Source organism: Molothrus ater, chromosome 1, assembly GCF_012460135.2.
Source record: "Molothrus ater isolate BHLD 08-10-18 breed brown headed cowbird chromosome 1, BPBGC_Mater_1.1, whole genome shotgun sequence".
NCBI lineage: Eukaryota > Metazoa > Chordata > Aves > Passeriformes > Icteridae > Molothrus > Molothrus ater.
In genome coordinates, this window is record NC_050478.2 from 9,542,382 (window position 1) to 9,560,709 (window position 18,328).

At 43.7% G+C, this 18,328-nt stretch overlaps 1 protein-coding gene across 1 annotated transcript in view; it reads right to left on the reverse strand.

Moving 5' to 3' along the window:
- Nucleotides 1–18,328, reverse strand: part of PTPRN2 (protein tyrosine phosphatase receptor type N2) — a 635,829-nt gene that overhangs the window by 90,506 nt on the left and 526,995 nt on the right. The window contains exon 13 of the mRNA XM_036405382.2: nucleotides 15,382–15,594. Coding sequence (XP_036261275.1) covers nucleotides 15,382–15,594 — 213 coding nt within the window. The remainder of the gene's footprint in view (nucleotides 1–15,381; nucleotides 15,595–18,328) is intronic.

Below are 18,328 nucleotides of genomic sequence, written 5' to 3' on the forward strand. Positions count from 1 at the left end.
CCCTGGAAAGGATTATGAGTACAGGTAACCATAGAACTAAAACCAGATATAACTGAGGCTAATGGGTAATATTGAATCTTTTCTCTTGATTTACTTGCAAAAATGGAATTTGAGAACCTCAGGTGACAGTACAGGCAGGAGAGCTGACTGGAGCATCCCAGTTAAGACATGGCCAACGTTCACCTGAGCTCTGCAGTCATCAAACACGAGCAATTCCACCTCAAAGCTGCCTCCAGAGAGGATGCTGCAAATACTTAATGCAAATTCTCTAAGCAATATCTTTAGGTATTCCAAGTCCAGCCAGTGATGATGGCACATGAATCATTCTCTTCTAGCTGGTACCAGCAGCATGACAAATGTTCAGTCCAAAGCAAACAAAAATAGCTTTGTATATGAAACACTGCTCTTCTTTCCCAGCCACTGTCACCTCAGATCTGACTAGCAGGAGATCTGGGATCTGAGGGAAATGTCAACTTTTCAGTTTATTTAGAAAAAGAAACATAATTTCATTACTATATATTAATGAAAATAGATTTTGTAACTGATCCCAAAATTTGCACCAAACCAGGAAACAGGGCTAACATTTCCATGCTTTAAAGAATTTTTTGTTTAGCAAATTAAAATAGAAACCACTTGAGTTAGTCCAGAAACAAGTGTGGCAAAATTATTCTAGAATTAGCAAAATATAAGAGAGAATAAAGCTTTCCATGGATAATTATTAAGAAAATGCAGAGACACTAAACAAAGAAATTACTGTTTATTAAAAGTGATAGCTGAGTGTACACCAAACCCTTCCAACCTGACCTGACTAATATTCTATCAATCAAGAAACAAATCTGCTTAAGCAGGCATGATCACAAGAACACTGTGTTAATTTTTTTGTGAAATGAACATATTTTGCAGATATTTTAAATTAAAATGCTGACACTTAATTCTAAATTATTCAAGACTACACCTTTTAATAAAATGTATAATGAAGATTAAGAATATATGTAATCTATATGCTAGGTATGGACGAGTAAGACCTTTGGAATGCCTTTTTTTTCCTCCTCCCTCAGCTTTAATACATTTAATTCAACAGAAGTCTCATTCTCCTTTTCAGGAGATATTATTCACAGGATGAGCTGAGGTCTGCACATACAGCCTGGATTTCACTGTTCTGCAATGGATGCAGTCATAACACAATAAGATTTAAAAAATGAAAAAAGAAGATAAGCTCTTTTTTTTTTAACAAATGGATCTAGGACTACAAACATCATTATTCTCTAACTGAATTTGCTTAGTGTTACTACAGGATGAAGCTAAAGTCATTTGGCTACCTTTGTTTTGCTCTTGCATACTTGATAAGCTTTCAGGTGTTATAAATTTAACTTTAACTTATTTACTGTATTTGTAGCTTTGGGGATAATTACAGCTTTATTATCATTTATTTTTGAGTTATTGAAACATACTTTCAAGATTTAGCTTGATTTTAACATACTTTTTGTCCAGGAATAAAAGAGCTGTTTACATACATGGAATATTTGCATGTATATTTTCTATCCTTCTCAGAAAAGGCAACTATATCTAATATCTGTGTCCCTTCAGAAAAGGGATAAAGGGATATATTGAAAAAATGATTGAGAGAAATATTTTGAAAGACACAGCATCAAACATATCATTACACATCCATACTCTGGACAATTCATTTTATCTAGACTTGTATGTGATAGATCTTGGGAGGAACAGAAACAAAAAAAAAAAAAAAGAAAGAAGAAAGCAGGATAAATTTCTTTGAGTGTCAATGCAGCCTTCGTGTGTCCAGTTCAGTTCACTATCTGCCCTCCTGTACCACACTATCTATATTTGAATATAACTCTGAACCTTGGGACAGGGGGGGATTACTTTGCTTGATTGTTAAATGATCTAAAACCCAGGGATGCTGTTTCTTTTTGAGAGCATCACAGCCTAATACAGGCTTGAGAATCATTCTCCTAACAAAACCTCGATTTTGATTGTGGCCTGTGAAACCTAAAATTTCAATTATTTTAGCATTGTGTGTATTTCCTGTTGATGACTCATGTCATTATCATTCCCCTTTCCCCAAAAAGTCAAGGCCATTAAGAAAGGGAAAGGCAAAGAAAACGTGGCTAACTTTAAATGAAAAATGACTTTTCCTTTTTAAAAAAAATTCTTTGATTTCTTTGTTTTATTCCCTCTTTAAATTCAAACATTTGCACAGTCTTATCCTACCAAATTGAATGAAAAGCCATCATGGTCTTGTACACATCTCCAGGTGTCCAGCAGACATAAAAATTGCACAGAACCAAAAATCCTGCCTATGCAATACAGCTTGAGAAAATAGTTTTATTTTTATTCTTTCAGCAACCTCCCATCAATGATGAAGCAATCTGAATAGTCCAGAAGCTCCTGAGGGAGGCTGATATCTCCTACATGGCTCCCATTGCCAAGGAAGACATGACAGCATAGGTTTAATGATATTTCTCTGAAATAATGATAATACTGCCCTGCAATCCATGCCAGAAAAGCACAGGTATCTTTGGGGATAATACTGCTTTCCAGAGGGTCAGTGAAATTTGAAGACCATGTTTAGGTTACTCAGCTTGTTTTCCTATACAAAACCACAAAAGACCACTGAGTGGGACTGCATGAGTATGACAGTTTAGAGCCTTTATTTCTAAAAGTTTTATGAAACCAGCACCCTGGTCTTCACAAACAGGAGATACAAAAAGAAAGGCTGTGATTCTTTAGATTGATTTGGAAGAGTATCTTCTCTGCTTGATGACATCATGGTAGCTTCCCAAAGAATTTAAAGAATTTAAAATTTCCTGGATGACTCCAAGGAAATCAGTGCCTGTTCTGAATAGGATATATTTGCAAACTGTGTACCTGAAATCACCTGAGAGCTACTGGTATAAAAGCACCCAATTTTTTTTTCCTCAGGCTGCCAGAGTTTTACTGGCCTTGCAGTTCAGACAACTGCAGTTCTCGAAGTGATGGTTTATCACATTGACCTACCTGCCACAAAAAAAATGGTTTCAACCAGTGCTGGTTTCTAAATTGCATTTCCCACATTTCAGCTGTGCCTGCATGTAATGTTTTACAAGTACATGAGTATATGGCAAGTATGAATCTGGAAGAGGAAAGATTTCTTAAAGGAGTAACCGGAGAGATAAAAAATAACACGCAAAACAAACTTCACCTTTGCCATGTTTTGTTCAACTTAACTAACTCTAATACATGCTCATGAGGGCACAGCTGCTCCTTAATATGAATTGGCACGGAAAATTCCCCACTAGCACAGTGAGAGCCACAGAGCACAGTATGGGTTACAAATAAACCATAGCAACAACTGAATTAACCTGAAAGGCCACGCAGAACCACGTGTAAATCCATCGTGTATTTTGCCTTTGTCCAACCCACCCAAAGCCTGACCAGCTTCCAGCAGATACCAGTGCTCTTAAAGATAACTGCCACAAATGTTTCCTTTTTCACTCCCAGCATTTATAGTTGCCTGGGGCCCAAAGTAGGCAAAAAATGCAGTCCCAAGACAGCTGTAGTTTCTCAGGAAAGTTATACATTAAGGCTGTGTAGTCCACTATTTTATTGCCCTGCAGGAGTGAAAATGGAAGATCATTTCTGCTAGAAATAAGAATTCCCAGCAGCCAGTAGGACTCAGAGAGCACTTCCAGCCTGGAGAGAAACAAAATAGCCACTAGTTTATGTCTAAAAATGTTATTCTACCCCACTGCAAAGACTAGTATTGCTTCTCCCTAAATCTGTGTAACTGCATTCATGGTAACAGAGTTTCTAAAAGCAGTCAGTGAAATGGGAAAAGAAATCCTAAAACTTCTAAAATCCCCAAATACTTTCTTTTTTTCCTCCAAAGAAGGCGGACGTACACCAGAGGTGATGCAAGGATAAAGGAAGTATTTACCAAAGATGGCCATCAGTGACAAACTTTTTCTTATCATCTATCATGACAGTCAAAATTGCCAGTCATTACCCCCTCCTGATTTGAAAACTAAACTCACTGCTTTTCACCCTCTCTCCACTGAAAAAAAATTAAATCCCTCATCAGCTCTGCTGGGAAGACCAAATGCAAATTTAGTGCACAAGTGTTAAAAAAGAATCTATAAAGAACAAAGTTGCTACTAAGTCACAGTAGGTTATTAAGAGCCAAATCTTTGGTAATATAGAGAAACCCTATTAAGCTATGGGAACAAATAGTATGTATGAGTTTCCTCGTGTCTCTGAATACATTTTTTCTATCACACATCACAAAAGTCTTCAAGGATTAAAAAATGGTCAATATTTCTACACTTTCACTGTACTGGTGTCACAGGAGATGCTGGACAAACTAACAGGGATTTAATACTTGATACTGATGGTCAGACATACAGAGACCTCACATTCTGGAGAGGACAGCAACGGGAGCAAAAATATACAATTTTTCTGGGGCTCTCCTGTGTCTCCCTGCACAGCTGTGTACAGCTGGATCAGGGCCGTGCCCTGAGAGTGCTTGGCCAGCAGAGACCTGCAGCCCTTTCCACTGTCCCTGACCTGTCCCATGGCACCAGTTCCACTAAACACCCTGCAGCAGCAACAGCAAGGGGTTCATGTGTGTGTTCATTCAAATAAAAGGATTTCCCTGGCCATTACTGAGGTTCCTGCATTTTCTTTTTCCAACTCATACAAGCACAGGGGGTCACCACTCTCCCTTGGACCTCTCCACCAAGCACCAGTTTGTCTGCAAGATGCACCACAGGAACAGCACAGGAGGACAAGTTCTAAGTAAGCCCATTTCTTAAATGTTCACACTCATATTTGGATTATTTTAAAACCTGAGGCATGAAGATACAGGCATCTTCTAAAACATTATTAGCTCTTTTATCACATAATTTTTTTTCTCATGTGGCTCCTTTCGTTTTTGAGATTCCTGCTAACAACTTGTGCATCAACAACATTCTGCAGAAAGTGTTGCTTGTTGCAGTTCTATTCTGCTGATAGCTTTTCTACTATTACTCTTTTATTTTACATACTTAATGTAACTGAAAATCTTTTTGTCCTGGTGGCCAAAGACAGAATAAAAGTTTCACGCTTTATTCAGTCTCTCATTTTATATATATATATATATTTTTCTTTTCTATGCTACTTCTTGTTACTGTTTTAGAAGAAATAATCTGTCTTTTCAATCTCTCTTCATATGAATTTTCCATGCCCTTAATCATTCTTGTCACCTTTTCCTTGCTCCCTCCATTTCTGCACTGTCCCTTTGGCAATGGAGTGACCAGCACTCACAGAAGCCTCGAGCATCGATTTATCCTTAATTAACTTCTAAAGCCCCCAAAGAAGCAAACAGAATTCTTAGTTAACAATGCCTGCAGAGCAATTGGGTTGACTCGGACCTCCAAAAAGAAGCTGAAATTTGGAAGAGCTTGCTAGGCAACCCTTATAAGGGTTGTTAAGTTATGTTTTAACTTCCCAACCAAGTGCTTTCCAGTGAGGTTAACTAGGAACTGCAGTTCTTTATTTTGTTCTAGGGGGTCACAATACACAGAATTTACATGCTCAAATTCTCATGTTGCTATACATACTGTTACCACACAGTACAGAGGGAGATGTATGAAATAATTTTCCTATAAAAGATAAATTTATATGTGTACATTGTTTTACTTCCAAAAATACATTCAGCTCCATCACATTTCTCCTTCTATTTGATGTAAATAGCCAGCCACTAGCACCTTGTGCTGTGAGCCACTGCAGCAAAACCTCTTCCAGCAAATCACTCCATTTGAGGCATTTTTCTTTCCCAGAAAGTCAGAATGAACTCCACTTGAGAAGCTGAAAAAAGGTAAAACCAAGTTTCTTTTCCGCACACTGTCAGAAATGCACCAACATAGTGAATTTTACCTTTTCATCTTTCACTTGTTCTTTTCTTAGCAGTGAGGAAGATCAGTATGTCTCCAACATGGGAATATTCTCCCCAATACACTTCTGGAGACCAGAGTGGTGTAGAGAGCAGCAGTACCAGAAAATGGGGGGTGTTGGTCCTTAGGGCTGCCCACCTCAAACCAGGCACCTCTGCTGCTGTCAGTGGGACCAAGGACAAGCCTCCAACCAGCATGGAGGCTCCTTGGCTCCCCAAGCCAGGCAGCACTTGATGAGGGGAAAAAGAGTGATTATTGGCATGTAATCCCAATACCAAAAGTGAGTTTTATCAGGATAATGTTGAGCTGTTCTCACTTTGGAGAGCAGGATCAGCCCTTTCTGAGATCTCTTGAATGGCTGCCAGAACGTGGTTCTGCAAAACAACAGCCATCCTATATAAAAGGAAAATGCTGGAATCATCAAGAAGCCTGCAACTATGTCAGCTAGGCAGGAAAACAGAAAAATAAAAACTGCACTGAAATTCAACAGGGTTTTATCTGTATGAAAGATTAAAAAATTTTAAAAAAACTATTGCCCTGGTCAAAATCTGTGCTTGTTCAGAATGCAGTCATCCCAAACAACCATCAATAAAACATCACTCGTTTGTCTTTAGCAAGAAGTACAGAAACTGGTCAACAAAGCTAGAGAAAACCTCATGGATTTTCTCCTTTGGATAAACCACTTACACTAAATTTGATTTTCTCCCATTCAAAAGCTATTGTCTCTCATCCTCCAAATTAATTTTGTTTCTTTGAGGGATTTAACTGTTAGGAACATCCTTTTACAGTCTCCCTGCTTCAGTCTCGGTTTGGTTGTTTGCTAAGAATACAAGTGATAAAAACTGAAAGCTGCAAACCTGAACTGGAAGGAGAAGAGCTGCAGGAATGCCCCAACTGAATTTAAGTACAGGAGCAACACTGACAGCTTAGAACATGTCACAGCAAAAAAACCACCGAACAAAGAAGTTAGGTGAGCTGTCTCAGTCCTTTATCATGCTTTGCTGGTGTACATTAAATCACTCAGATTGTTCTTTTCTAGTGGTTCAAAGAACTGTAAAAATTTAGATCTCTGTTGTGCATGAAATTACAAGAGAATGAAAATATCTTGCATAGAAGGCCCCCATCCCTGGAGCCAGAGCTTTTTCTCTGCTGAGAGAAATGAAACTGGGCCTCTTGTCCAGCCAATACAAATCACATCCTCAATGTCTGACTTGTTGTAGCTGAGCACACAGGCCTCCCACGGATCTCCTTGCCCTCACATGTCACACACACCCACGAGGCTGTTTGGGGTGACAACTCTCACTTGTGCCTTTAAGAAGGCTGGAGCAGCACAGCCCTAGGAGAGCTCCAGCCTGCTCAACCCAAACTTGTCTTATAGCTTATATCACAATAGAACAAGCAAAACTATCAGTCCACACTGAATATTCCACTTGGCAACATCCCTTCAAGAGTCCCTACAGGGCTACAGGCAGAGGAAAGAAGAGGATTTGAGACTTTTTGTCCATCTGTCCCAGAAAACAGCCAAGTCCGTATGGGCTTGCAAGGTGAAACCTCAGGTGGCTGCAGTCAGCCTCAAACCCTTTCCAATGGTGAAGTACAAACACACAGTGCAGGAGGGACAGAGATCTTGGAGGTAAGATGTTGGTGGTTTGGGCAGGACCCAGCCCTGCTCTGCCCACAGGGCCAAGCACAGCACAGCTTCCCTGCACACGTTGAGAAGGAGAAAGGAAGCGACACAGCATTCCTGTCCCTGTTCCCTTTGCCAGCCCACCCTGTGAGACTGGTGTGCAGGAGGAACAGATGTACCAACAAGAAAGCAGGAGGAAGAATGCTTTTATATACCTTACAGACTCCAGAGAATAAACTGCAACCTGGTTCTGCTCTCAGGCAACATGGTCCTACAAGAACTGACAAACATCATCTACCACAGTTCCTTATTTACACAAAATTATTTCTATTCCCTTTCAGAGGCCCTGGTATAATATTTATCCTGCAAAAAGAAAACCCCAAAACTTTCCAGTTAAAAACTTTTAAAAATGTATTTTTTTCCTTCTAGTGCAGCACTCTGGAGGAAAATGAAAGGATCAGCAAGCCAGATTGCAGTGTTAGCTGCTGAGCATTCAGAGAACACACAATAGAAGAATGTGTCAAATCTGAAACGTGATAACAGAGATGCTGCAAAAGAAAAAGGAAAATCCTAAAACAGAAAAAAGGGTAGAAGTGTGTAGGAAAGACAGGGCTGATTATCCTCTACATTACATGGGGAAAAAAAAAAAAAGCCATTGAAGACAGTATAGTTATTCCAGAAAGAAATCGGGACACTTGAGATGATGTACGGCCTGGGACTGCAAATCAAATACTCTCCAGCCCATTAGGCAAGGCTGTGGTTATCTTTGGCTTCTTTATAACATACAGGCTCTAGGACATAATCAATTTACCAGGGGGAGACAATCCATTGTACTTATCCAGAACCAGCCCACGCTCAGCTGGCAAACAGCCTGTGGCACCACAGGGATGGGTGAAAGGAACTCAGAAGCAGGAGCAGAATGCTCAGGAGCTGGATCCTCGGGAGCAGGAGCCTGGACCTTGGTGGTCCAGGACAGGAAGTTAGGGCAGATAAAACAGAAGGAATTCTCACCATCTAAAACCAGCTGGCTACAGCCGAATTATTAATAAAACTGTCTAGTGAGTGAATTTTTCTTTGTTTGTGCTTACTTAGCTAAGAAACTGGGGAAGGTTGGGTGGCATGACCTGAAATGGTGCCAGGACCATTCAAAATATTTACTGGTTTAATTTACCAGACGAGATGCAGCCTGCAAGTCCAGAGCACCTCCAGCACATTTTCTAAGAAATGCCTGTTTGGGTAAGGACTCTGGATTTCCCAGTAATTAAAATGAGTCACTAACTTAATTTTGCCTCCTACTATTTTTACTTAGCATTTTCTTACATCCTAGATACACAGAAATTGTCCTGCGGGATGCCTGGGGCACGTTTGTCCTTGTTTCACTAAACACCAAGCTCAAGCATCGTACTTTTGAAAAATAAACAAAGTTGGCTAAGAGGAGAGGGTAAGCATCACTTTCTCTCTGCCACTTTGGATGAGTCCTATGCAGAAGAATGGACAACTACTTGAAAAAGATGAAAATGTAGACCTGCATGGCACCATCTCATCCAAGCACTCCAGGATTTGCATATATGCTCATTTTCCTTCCACACCTGCCAAAAGCCCTTTCTCTCACCTGCTCGCTCTAATGTAAGGAGTATTTTACTCCGAGGTGTTTCTGCACTGCCACTGCTGCAGCTGGTCCACTTAAGGGCTAGTCCATTTGTCCAACACTGAGTAATTCACAGAAGTTATTCATGTAGACAGGAAAAGGCTGGAGGAGAGCCATCAGTGAAAGGGCCAGCAAGTCTCTTTCCTATGGCCTGCGTGGTTCCCCAGGGCTGCCCCTCGGCTGGGCTGGGTGTGCTGGAGCAGAGGGGCAGAGCAGGGACAGCAGGTGACAGGAGAGCCCTGCACACACACACACACACACACACACACACACACACACACACACACACACACAGAGCCTCAAAAAAAGACTTCCAGAAGTGCCCTCTGAAATCTCTGCCATCAAGCTCCAGCCCTTAAGATGGACATTTCTCACTAAGCAGTATTTTGAAGTTGATTTTAAATGCTGTGTTAGCATATATACCCCTATTTATTTGTATCCTGATTTATTGACCAAGCAAGTTTGATAAATTTCTGCTAATTATAAATTCAAACAGTATTTTGGAATGCCATTTAGAGCACTGCTACCATTTAACTCAATTTTATGACTACCAAAGGAAGCAAGGTTAGGGAAAAGCAGAGTCTACTGCACCACAGGAATGGAGGATAGCTCTGAACACTAATCAGATAAAAAATTGACTAAAAGTTAAATCCAGATTTGTACACATCCTGTTTTGCTTCATTCTGCTTTGACTTGTCTGACTTCAAGGAAGCGTTTAAACATAAGGCAAACTCTTCTTCTAATCACCTTGAAACACTCCCCCCTTCTTCTCCTCTCCCAGAATCGCTGTGTGTGACTACTGTGAATTCTGTGTAGTCACACATATTTTGTACACTGTGAAACCTGTCTCACCTTAAAGTACAGTGGTTTATGCAACTACTGTACGTACAAAGTATCTGCAGGTGCCTGAGAATTTATTCTGAGACAAAATGCCAATCAAAGAGAGACAAAATTGTTCACATAATATACAATAAGCAGACTTATATGGAGAAAAACAACTCTTCTAATTCATATATCATGCCATATATGCTTTATCACAAAAAATTACAGCTTGTCCTGTAGCTTTACATAGTCATGAGATGATCTCTTTTTGCCTCTTTAAATAAGGACACAGGAAAAGAAAAGATTAAAAATGCATTATGCCCTTTGTTTTCCCAGTAGAGAACACAAGCAAGCCCTTCACAGCATTCTGCCTTAAGGCAAAATTTTCATCTATCCAAAATCCTTACAAAATGTATTCCTTCTGAAATGTTTACTAAATACTCATGTACTGAATAACCTCATCCTCAGTGATATCTTTTGTGCTTAAGTGTAGGAGGGTCCTTGAAAATTAGGTGATATAAAGGTAGAAGGTAATACTTTATGATACAAATTATCCTCAGTTTACCAGCTTCCCTTGGTACTAAAGGTGATGTCAATTAGAGTGTTACTGAAAACATGATAAATAAGAACAGCAACATTTTCCTTTCCCCCTCCCCCCCATTGCACTTAGTCCACAAATTTCCAGTTTCTAAGGAGCTGATATACAGTATTACTATAACATTAAGGTCTAATATTATAATAACAAGTTTGCTGTTGAAATTCACTCTAGAGTGTAAAATATTAAGCCATATTAGAGGTAATGAGTTATCTGTATTTAAACACACAAACCATGCATGATGGTTAAGTAGAGGGTTTGTTTCCAGCAGATTCTTTCAGCTGGAGCATTTAAAATATTTGCAGCAAAATATTTATTGTAATTGTTGCAAATAGTGTGTTCTTAACATCTCTAATAAAAAATACCAGCGGGATCAAATCGGTAAGAGCACAGAGAAGTTCCTAGGAGCTTTGAATCCAGCAGGATAATGTAATTAATAAGACTGTATTTGACAAAGGAATATATAATTTATACATAATGCAATACATGCAATAATGTAGAATTTAACATATAATTTACAATTATATGCCTGCCAAATCAAGTTAATTGGACAAGTTCTTAAAACAGCTGATGACGTAATCCATCTGCATGTAACCTTGAATACTTCAGGCAGTTTAAGAAAGAACTTCATTGTAAACTGTTTGGTCTTTTCCTCCTCACTTTTCCAAGGAAGTTCTTTTGAGATGAAGGAAAATTAAGAAGAATGTTATGGATATAAAATATTAAAAGGCAAGCTTGCCGAAGCCAGCTTCAGAGCATTTTAACTTTTGCCTTTTAATTCCATTACGGGCAAGGCTTTGCTGAGCATTATCAGTGATGCAGAAGACCATGCTCATAGGAAAGTTCTGCAGTGTAAAGTACAAAATATGTTGATGATTTAACATGCACACCTCCAGCGCTCCCCACACAGGGGTCAAAAGCCAGGGTTCAGCTGGACTCACAAATACATCACCCTGAATCAAACAGAGCATCCCTAAATCGTAGCAGTCACTACCACACACTCATTACATTAATAAATTGCTCACTAATGGGAGTGGTGACAAGTAAGATGTGCACTTAGTGGCCCTGTTTGCTGCCTGCTCCTGATGCCTGAATGCCCGCTTTTCTCTGGGTTATGTTCTAAAGTCTTCGAAGTGCATGAAGAAAATCTGCTCAGTGTTGTGAAATAAATCAAAGAGCGTCTGCTGAAAATTCCTAAAACGCTTCTGCCCTAATCTCCTGGACCAGAGAGTGGGCTTGCAGAATGCTAAACTTGCTTTTCAAAGAAGATCAAAGCAATGCCAGCAACAATTAAAAGCAGGGGTGCAGGTGCGCGCATGCGCGGGGGCTCCGCGGAGGCACCAAGAGCCTCTTTTTAGCCATCCCTGAATGCTAACGCTGACTTATCTAATCATTCCACGTGTGCTTTGAAAGGACAGGAGATGTGCTTGTGAGAGACACAAAAACTGCCCGCCTTTAGGGATAAAACGTAACATTTTACAAGACACACTATTTCCATTAATTTTCAAAAGCTCCTCAGCTACTGTCTAATTAAACCAGCCTGTAATTTTGTTGTTCAGTGATTCAAAGATAAATGAAGTTTCAATTGTGTATCTATCCTTCCTCCTGTTACTAAGTCTTTCAATAGGGTTTCCCTACCTCAACACTTTTGAGGGCCAGCTGCTTGCCTTACCCCAACACCTGAAAAACCAGGTTTGGCAGCTTATCAGGAGCACTGCAGCAATTTAATTTGCCTGCTTCAACTTTTATCCAGTACTGGTTGTCCTGCCCTCCTCACACAGTTACACAAGAAATAGTTGTGTTAGTAGCTAAGTGTAAGGAGTGCTCGTGCCTGAGGGAGGGTGATGTTACATGACAAGTGCTACGCCTCCAGAATGGGGGGAGACTTAGCAGCCAACCTGCTGTTTCCCTGATAATATGGTTTGTCTGTTTTCCCCTTCTCAAGATGGCATTTCACTGCACAAACCAGAAAGGGAACGAAAAACCCCCAAGCGTCGCCAATAAACAGCCATGGGAAAAAACTCTTCCAAGTTCACAGGATAAGTAAGGAAGGAGTAAAACCCTGAATGAACTCCCCTGGCTAAACTGGGTTAGGATGAAAAATGCTTCTACTAAATGCTGAAAATTTAGGTCAGTCTTGTTTATGTGAAGATATAAACAACTGACATTTTGAGAAGCATGTGAATCGAAGTGATATTTCTGTGTTCTCTCTGAATCACATTGGGCCACCAGGCCCTTTTATACCAACCAATTTCTCCCCCTTCAAATAAAAAAAATGAATCTGAATTGTCACGTCAGATGAAAGCAGCAACACATTGGAGTACCGTGCTTCAAAGCCTAGTGGCAGCAGCCCTGATATATTTCATATTTTTAAAAAACACCGAGCTAACTGAGTGGCTACTTGGGAAACATATAACAGAGGAGAACCAAGTAGGTACAGTTTTGAAAGCTGCCTGCCTCTTTCCTACCCCCATATTACACAAGTTACATTATTCCCCTACAAGTATCAAGAGAAGATGAGGAAAAAGATAGCAGGTGCTCTTCTGAGACCTAATTGATGTTATCCAAAACATGCATCACAGCAGATATCCATCACACTTAACACAGCTCAACGTAAGGTGATTCTGACAATGTGAATAGGGCTCAATCCTTCAAATCCACGTGAATAGTTTATTATATACAGACCCAGGCACAGTGATTCATTTTGATAAAATGCTACCTAGCAGCATCAAAACTGCCTGAGCAGTTTGCCGGCCTATACTAGGACTTTCTACTGCTGCCATTGAAACAAATGGCAGAATTCCCATTTACTTCCATGGATGGAGAGCCAAGCTCTTAGAAACCTTTGTTTTTAAGGAAAAACATTTTTCCTCCCACTCATGAGTACAGTTCTCCTGAAAACCCAACGGAACTGTTTAAGAAGTCAGGTGGTTAGGACCAGGCCCAGAGGTCAGGAACAAAGAATATTAATACAGTCTTGCTATTGAAAAACTGAGCAGCAACCTCAAAGCATTGTTGTTGTTTTCAAAACAGAAAATGTCACTCTTAGATTTAAATATGAAGATTTTAAAATATATATAAATTTGTGAAGAAAAAAGGAAGCACATATTTCATTTAATGTCTGGATTACAGATTCTTATTAAACAAACCGAGCTCATTATAAAATCAATATCAACCACTACACTCCCAGGAGAAATGGCAAAAAAGGTCACTCCAAGAAATTCAAACAATTTTCCTGCTGGAAGGGCACGATTTTAATTACAGATACTATTAATTAGAGCTGTCAGTAGGAAGATTGTCCTGTTAATTATCAGAAATTCAGTTTCAAGTGTGGTTTTGGAACCTGGAGGGCTTTTCAAAAAAATTAAGAATTCCTGTATTCACAATTAACGGAAGAAAAAGCCTACCTATTGCTTCTGTGCTTTAAATAAGCCAACAGCAAGTCACCTATCAAAATCAAACAAAAATATTTATGGGCACAGTCTCACTGGCCAACAAAACTCCAGAGAACACTCCTTTTTTTTGTCTACAGGAAATGCTCTGGCTCTCACTCTGTCTTGCTTTGGAAGTCATTAAATGTAGAGATGTGACCCAATGATTTTTTTTTTAAAGTAAACATTTCTTTAGAAGTGAAAACCAAAACCATTCCTGAAGATACTAACTGTTACAGAAACATTCATATTTATTATTCTGTACTTAATTCTCTCTAGACCCAGTCTGTGGAAATATACTTAATGCATTACATCTTTAATATCTAAGAGGTACAGATAGACCCAAACTTTGTGAGGAAATATGAGTTTATCCCCATAATACTCTCAGCTGCCAATTTAAATCTATCTCAGCTCCAGGATACAGAAAGGCCAGAATGTCTGATCCTAAGCAGAACAAGAAAGTAAAATAAAACTTGACAAAAAAGTGCTGTTAGCGAGGCCGTATGGGTGCACAATAGACAGAGATACTACAGAGACAATGTTTACACATTCTCAGATTCTTTTTCCTGGTCACACTCCAAATATTTTGGGTAGCAGACCAGGGCTGTCTGGTATATGACCATAACACATGCACTACCACACCAATAACACACCAAGAAATAAGTGCCATTTGATCTAAAACTTCAGGAAGATGCAGTGTCTCTCCACCCAATACTTTTGAAACTGAAAGAGAAAGCTGGAGGTTTCTGATTTATTTCCGAGAAGCTGAGTACAGTCCTCCAGCATTACTGGGTACACATCTGCTATCATTGTTCTCCTAGAACCAGTCCTGGTTTACCTCCCATCTATCAGCATTAGATTTCATTTTATCTGAATAATGGCAGAAGGTGGCAACAGATCGGGTCAAAGGCTCTTTTCATATCAGACCCTGAAGAAGTCGATTACTCAAAAAGAGAGACATCTTCAGATAACCGTGCAATCCATTCCTCATAAATGTTAAAGATTTTTCGTTATTAATAGTGGCAGGGGTGACAGATTATGGATATTAATGTTATTTTTCTGAGAATTTCAATGGCAAGGGCCGGGATTTTTTTTTTTTTAATGCTTCTAATTAGGCACGAATTTACAGCAGCTACCAGAATAGCCAAGATTAATACCCAGTAGTAAAAAGCTGCTACACCGAATCCGCGGGACTATGAATGGAACGGGGGCGGGGGGGGGAAGCGTCGGAAACAAACCCACCCCCGCGACTCCCAAGGCGAGAAGGGCCCCCCCGGGGGTCTGCCGGGCAGCGGGGCAGGGCCGGGGGAGGAGAGCTCGGTCCTTACCTGGTAAGCAGCGGGCGCATCGGAGCCGGCGTCAGCCCCCAGGGCCGAGAGCTTCTCCTTCAGGCGGTGGTGGGCGCGGTGGCGGAGGCAGTAGGCGACCCCCGACGCCGCCAGGACCCCGGCGATGCAGGCGAGGGAGAGGAGGGTGAGGAGGAGGAATTTCGCGGACTGTGCCTCTTCCCCGCGCTGCGCGAGCGGCGGGACGTTGCTTTTCTGCAGGGAAGGAGAGAGAGGCAGCGCCTGAGTTGCGCGGTCGCGGAGCAGCGCGGAGGGGGGATCCCGTCGGGGGGAACACCCGGCAGCCCTAACTTTCGGCCGGGGAGGGAGGCAAACGGAGGGACAGGGACAGGACCGCTGCCGTGCCCCGCTCCGTGCCCTCCCCTCCGGCAGCTCGCACTTAACGACCGAGAGGCGGAGGCGGACCCGCGGGATGCGCGCAAGCACCGCGGAGCGCCCGCGGCTCCGCGCCCCGCTCGCACCGCACCGAGGGCCAGCGGCTGCGAGGGGCGCAGCAAGGGAAAATCCGGTATTGTTTTTTTTTTTTTTCCTTAGTGAAAAATAAAACACAGGAAAAAAAAAAAAAGTAGGTGGTGATCCTTCCTTTTGTCTGTTGTAGAGGGAAGCGGCTTAAAAAAACCCCGATAGTTCCAAACTCCTCCAGATTACTATTATTTTTGCAGCAATAGGAGAGAATCCTTCTAGTGCATTTCACTTGTCTCCATGTGCTAAAAAGTTGTACAATAATTTCCCCTCATTAGCTTCATTATAACCTATATTAGCAACAATTAAAAACGCAACATGAAAATGAAAAGACCAGGCGCGCAAATTGCAGCAAGACTCATTTGGCCTGCATTCCCCCTTTCACAATTACCAGGGAAATGAATTGAAAAGCACGCCCCTGCCTCAGTCCTGGTTGCTACAAGACGAGAACAATTAGCAAACTCCTTTCCACCACCTAATTTCGCGTGGTAACAAAATGGATTTTTCCCCATGAATGCCTAGCCGGCCTATTCATTATCTCTCCTCTATTAGTAATTTTCTGCTCCGTATTCAGCTAGCCAGCTCTTAATTTCCTCCTGTCTTGCAGTGTACACAGTGGCTCTTATGTCAGGCCCGGTCCATTTTTATCTTGTAATCATAAAGGCCACCAAAGCAATTATCGCTGGTCTTGACTGTAAAAGCTTGTCATTAATTAGCCTCCTTGCCTTCAGTGCTGCGGATTAGCCGGGGCTGAGGCTGAGTTAATGGAAATGCAGGTTCAGTCAGACTCCCGGATTTTCCTGCCTGGATGCGCCGCGCGGAGGAGGATCGCGGGTCCGTGCGCCCCGGCGGGGGGCGGGCACAGGGCTCGCCGCGGCCACCGGCCATGTGCCGTCCGTCCGTCCGTCCGTCCGCGCAGCCACCGCCGCGCCCGCCGCCTCCCCTCCCCTGCACGGCCCCTCCTCCAAATCCCAACAGCCACCAGGAGGAGGGGGCTGCACCCCCACCCCACCCCGCCCCGGCCGCGGGGGGATCCGGGGCCGCCTCCTCGCCACCGCCCCCGCGGCCCCAGCCGGGCACCTGCCCCGGCTGCCCCGGGGGAGCGCGCCCTCGGCCCGCAGCGGGCGGGGGGCAGCGGGAGGGGAAGCACCGACGGCAGCCGCCTCGGCCCCGGGGGGGGAAAGGGCTGCTGCGCTCTGCCGTTAGCATCTCCCTGAAAGGCCCCGTCCCCCCGGGGCCAAGGGTCGCAATCTGCATCTCAATAGGCGGCTCCCGCCGAAGTGCCGGCGCCCCCTCGCCGAGCGCTGCGCCCCGGGACGTTAATCCTTGTCGCCGCGGTGTTTGCCCCCCATCAGACGGGCAGGGACAAGCCCCGCACCCCCGGAGTCCCCCGCGGGCCGGCCCCGCTCATCGGGCGGCCCCCGGCTGGGCTCCGGGGCACCGACGGGAGGAAAGAGGCTCGGGGGCAGCTTCGGGCACTGCTCCTGAGCCTTACTTCTCTGCTATCTCTACCACGGTTTTAAACGATTTCTTTTCTCCGGGTGCCGTGTGACAGAACCGCACCAAGCACACGGGGAAAGGGCTATGCGAGAGAAACGATGACAATGATGCTGACAGAGTGCTGTCAAAAGCTCCGAGTAAACATGCAGAAGAGAAAGGGCGGCAGGCTCTTTCTCCCGCTGGAGTTAGAGCTATTTTAGATGTTGCTTCCAACTTCGCCAGGCAGTTTTCCCCGCAAATCCGGGGCTGCCCTCCCGGAGCTAGCTGCCCTTGACAAAAGAATTGCTCGAAGAGTCCCCCCACTACATATTCTCAGCGTACAGCTGTACTCGGGAGCCTGAAGCACGGGGAAGAGTTAGAAACCTTCCGTGGGGCGTTCGGCGTTGTACCCCTCGGCAGGCGTCTGCCCTGGGGAGTCTGTGTAGCCCTGTCCCTTGTGACAGGCTTCCAGCAAGCGAGGGCTTGCAAAGCCCCCGCACGTCCAGGGGGAGCGGCGCCCACGCCTGCCCCGACCCCCGTGCCCCGGGAGGAGCTGGAGGCCCCGCGGCCGGAGGGCAGGGCCAAGGGCAAGGGGCACGGCCGCTCCCCGCTGCCCGGCGGCGCCCGCCACGTCGGATCCGCCGAAGGGGAAGGGAGAGAGGCTCTGCCGCGGAGCCGCCGGCCCTTCTCCCATCCCTTTCCTCCCTCCCGCCTCACGGGGAGCAGCTCCAGAGCCGCTGCCGTCGGGGCCCGGAAGACTGCGCTCTCCCCTCCCTGCCTGCGGGGGGCTGGTGCTCCGGACCACCTCGGCCAGCCCCCACGCCGCCCCGGGGGGGACCAGCGGCTGATGCCCCCACGCCGTCCCGCAGGAAGCGCCGGGTGCGGCCGACGGCAAAGCCCCATCGCCCGGCTCCCGCTCCAACTCCGGGCCGCGCATCGGCGGCGTCCCTGGACTCCGGGCTGGGGACACCCGGAACCGCAGAGGGTA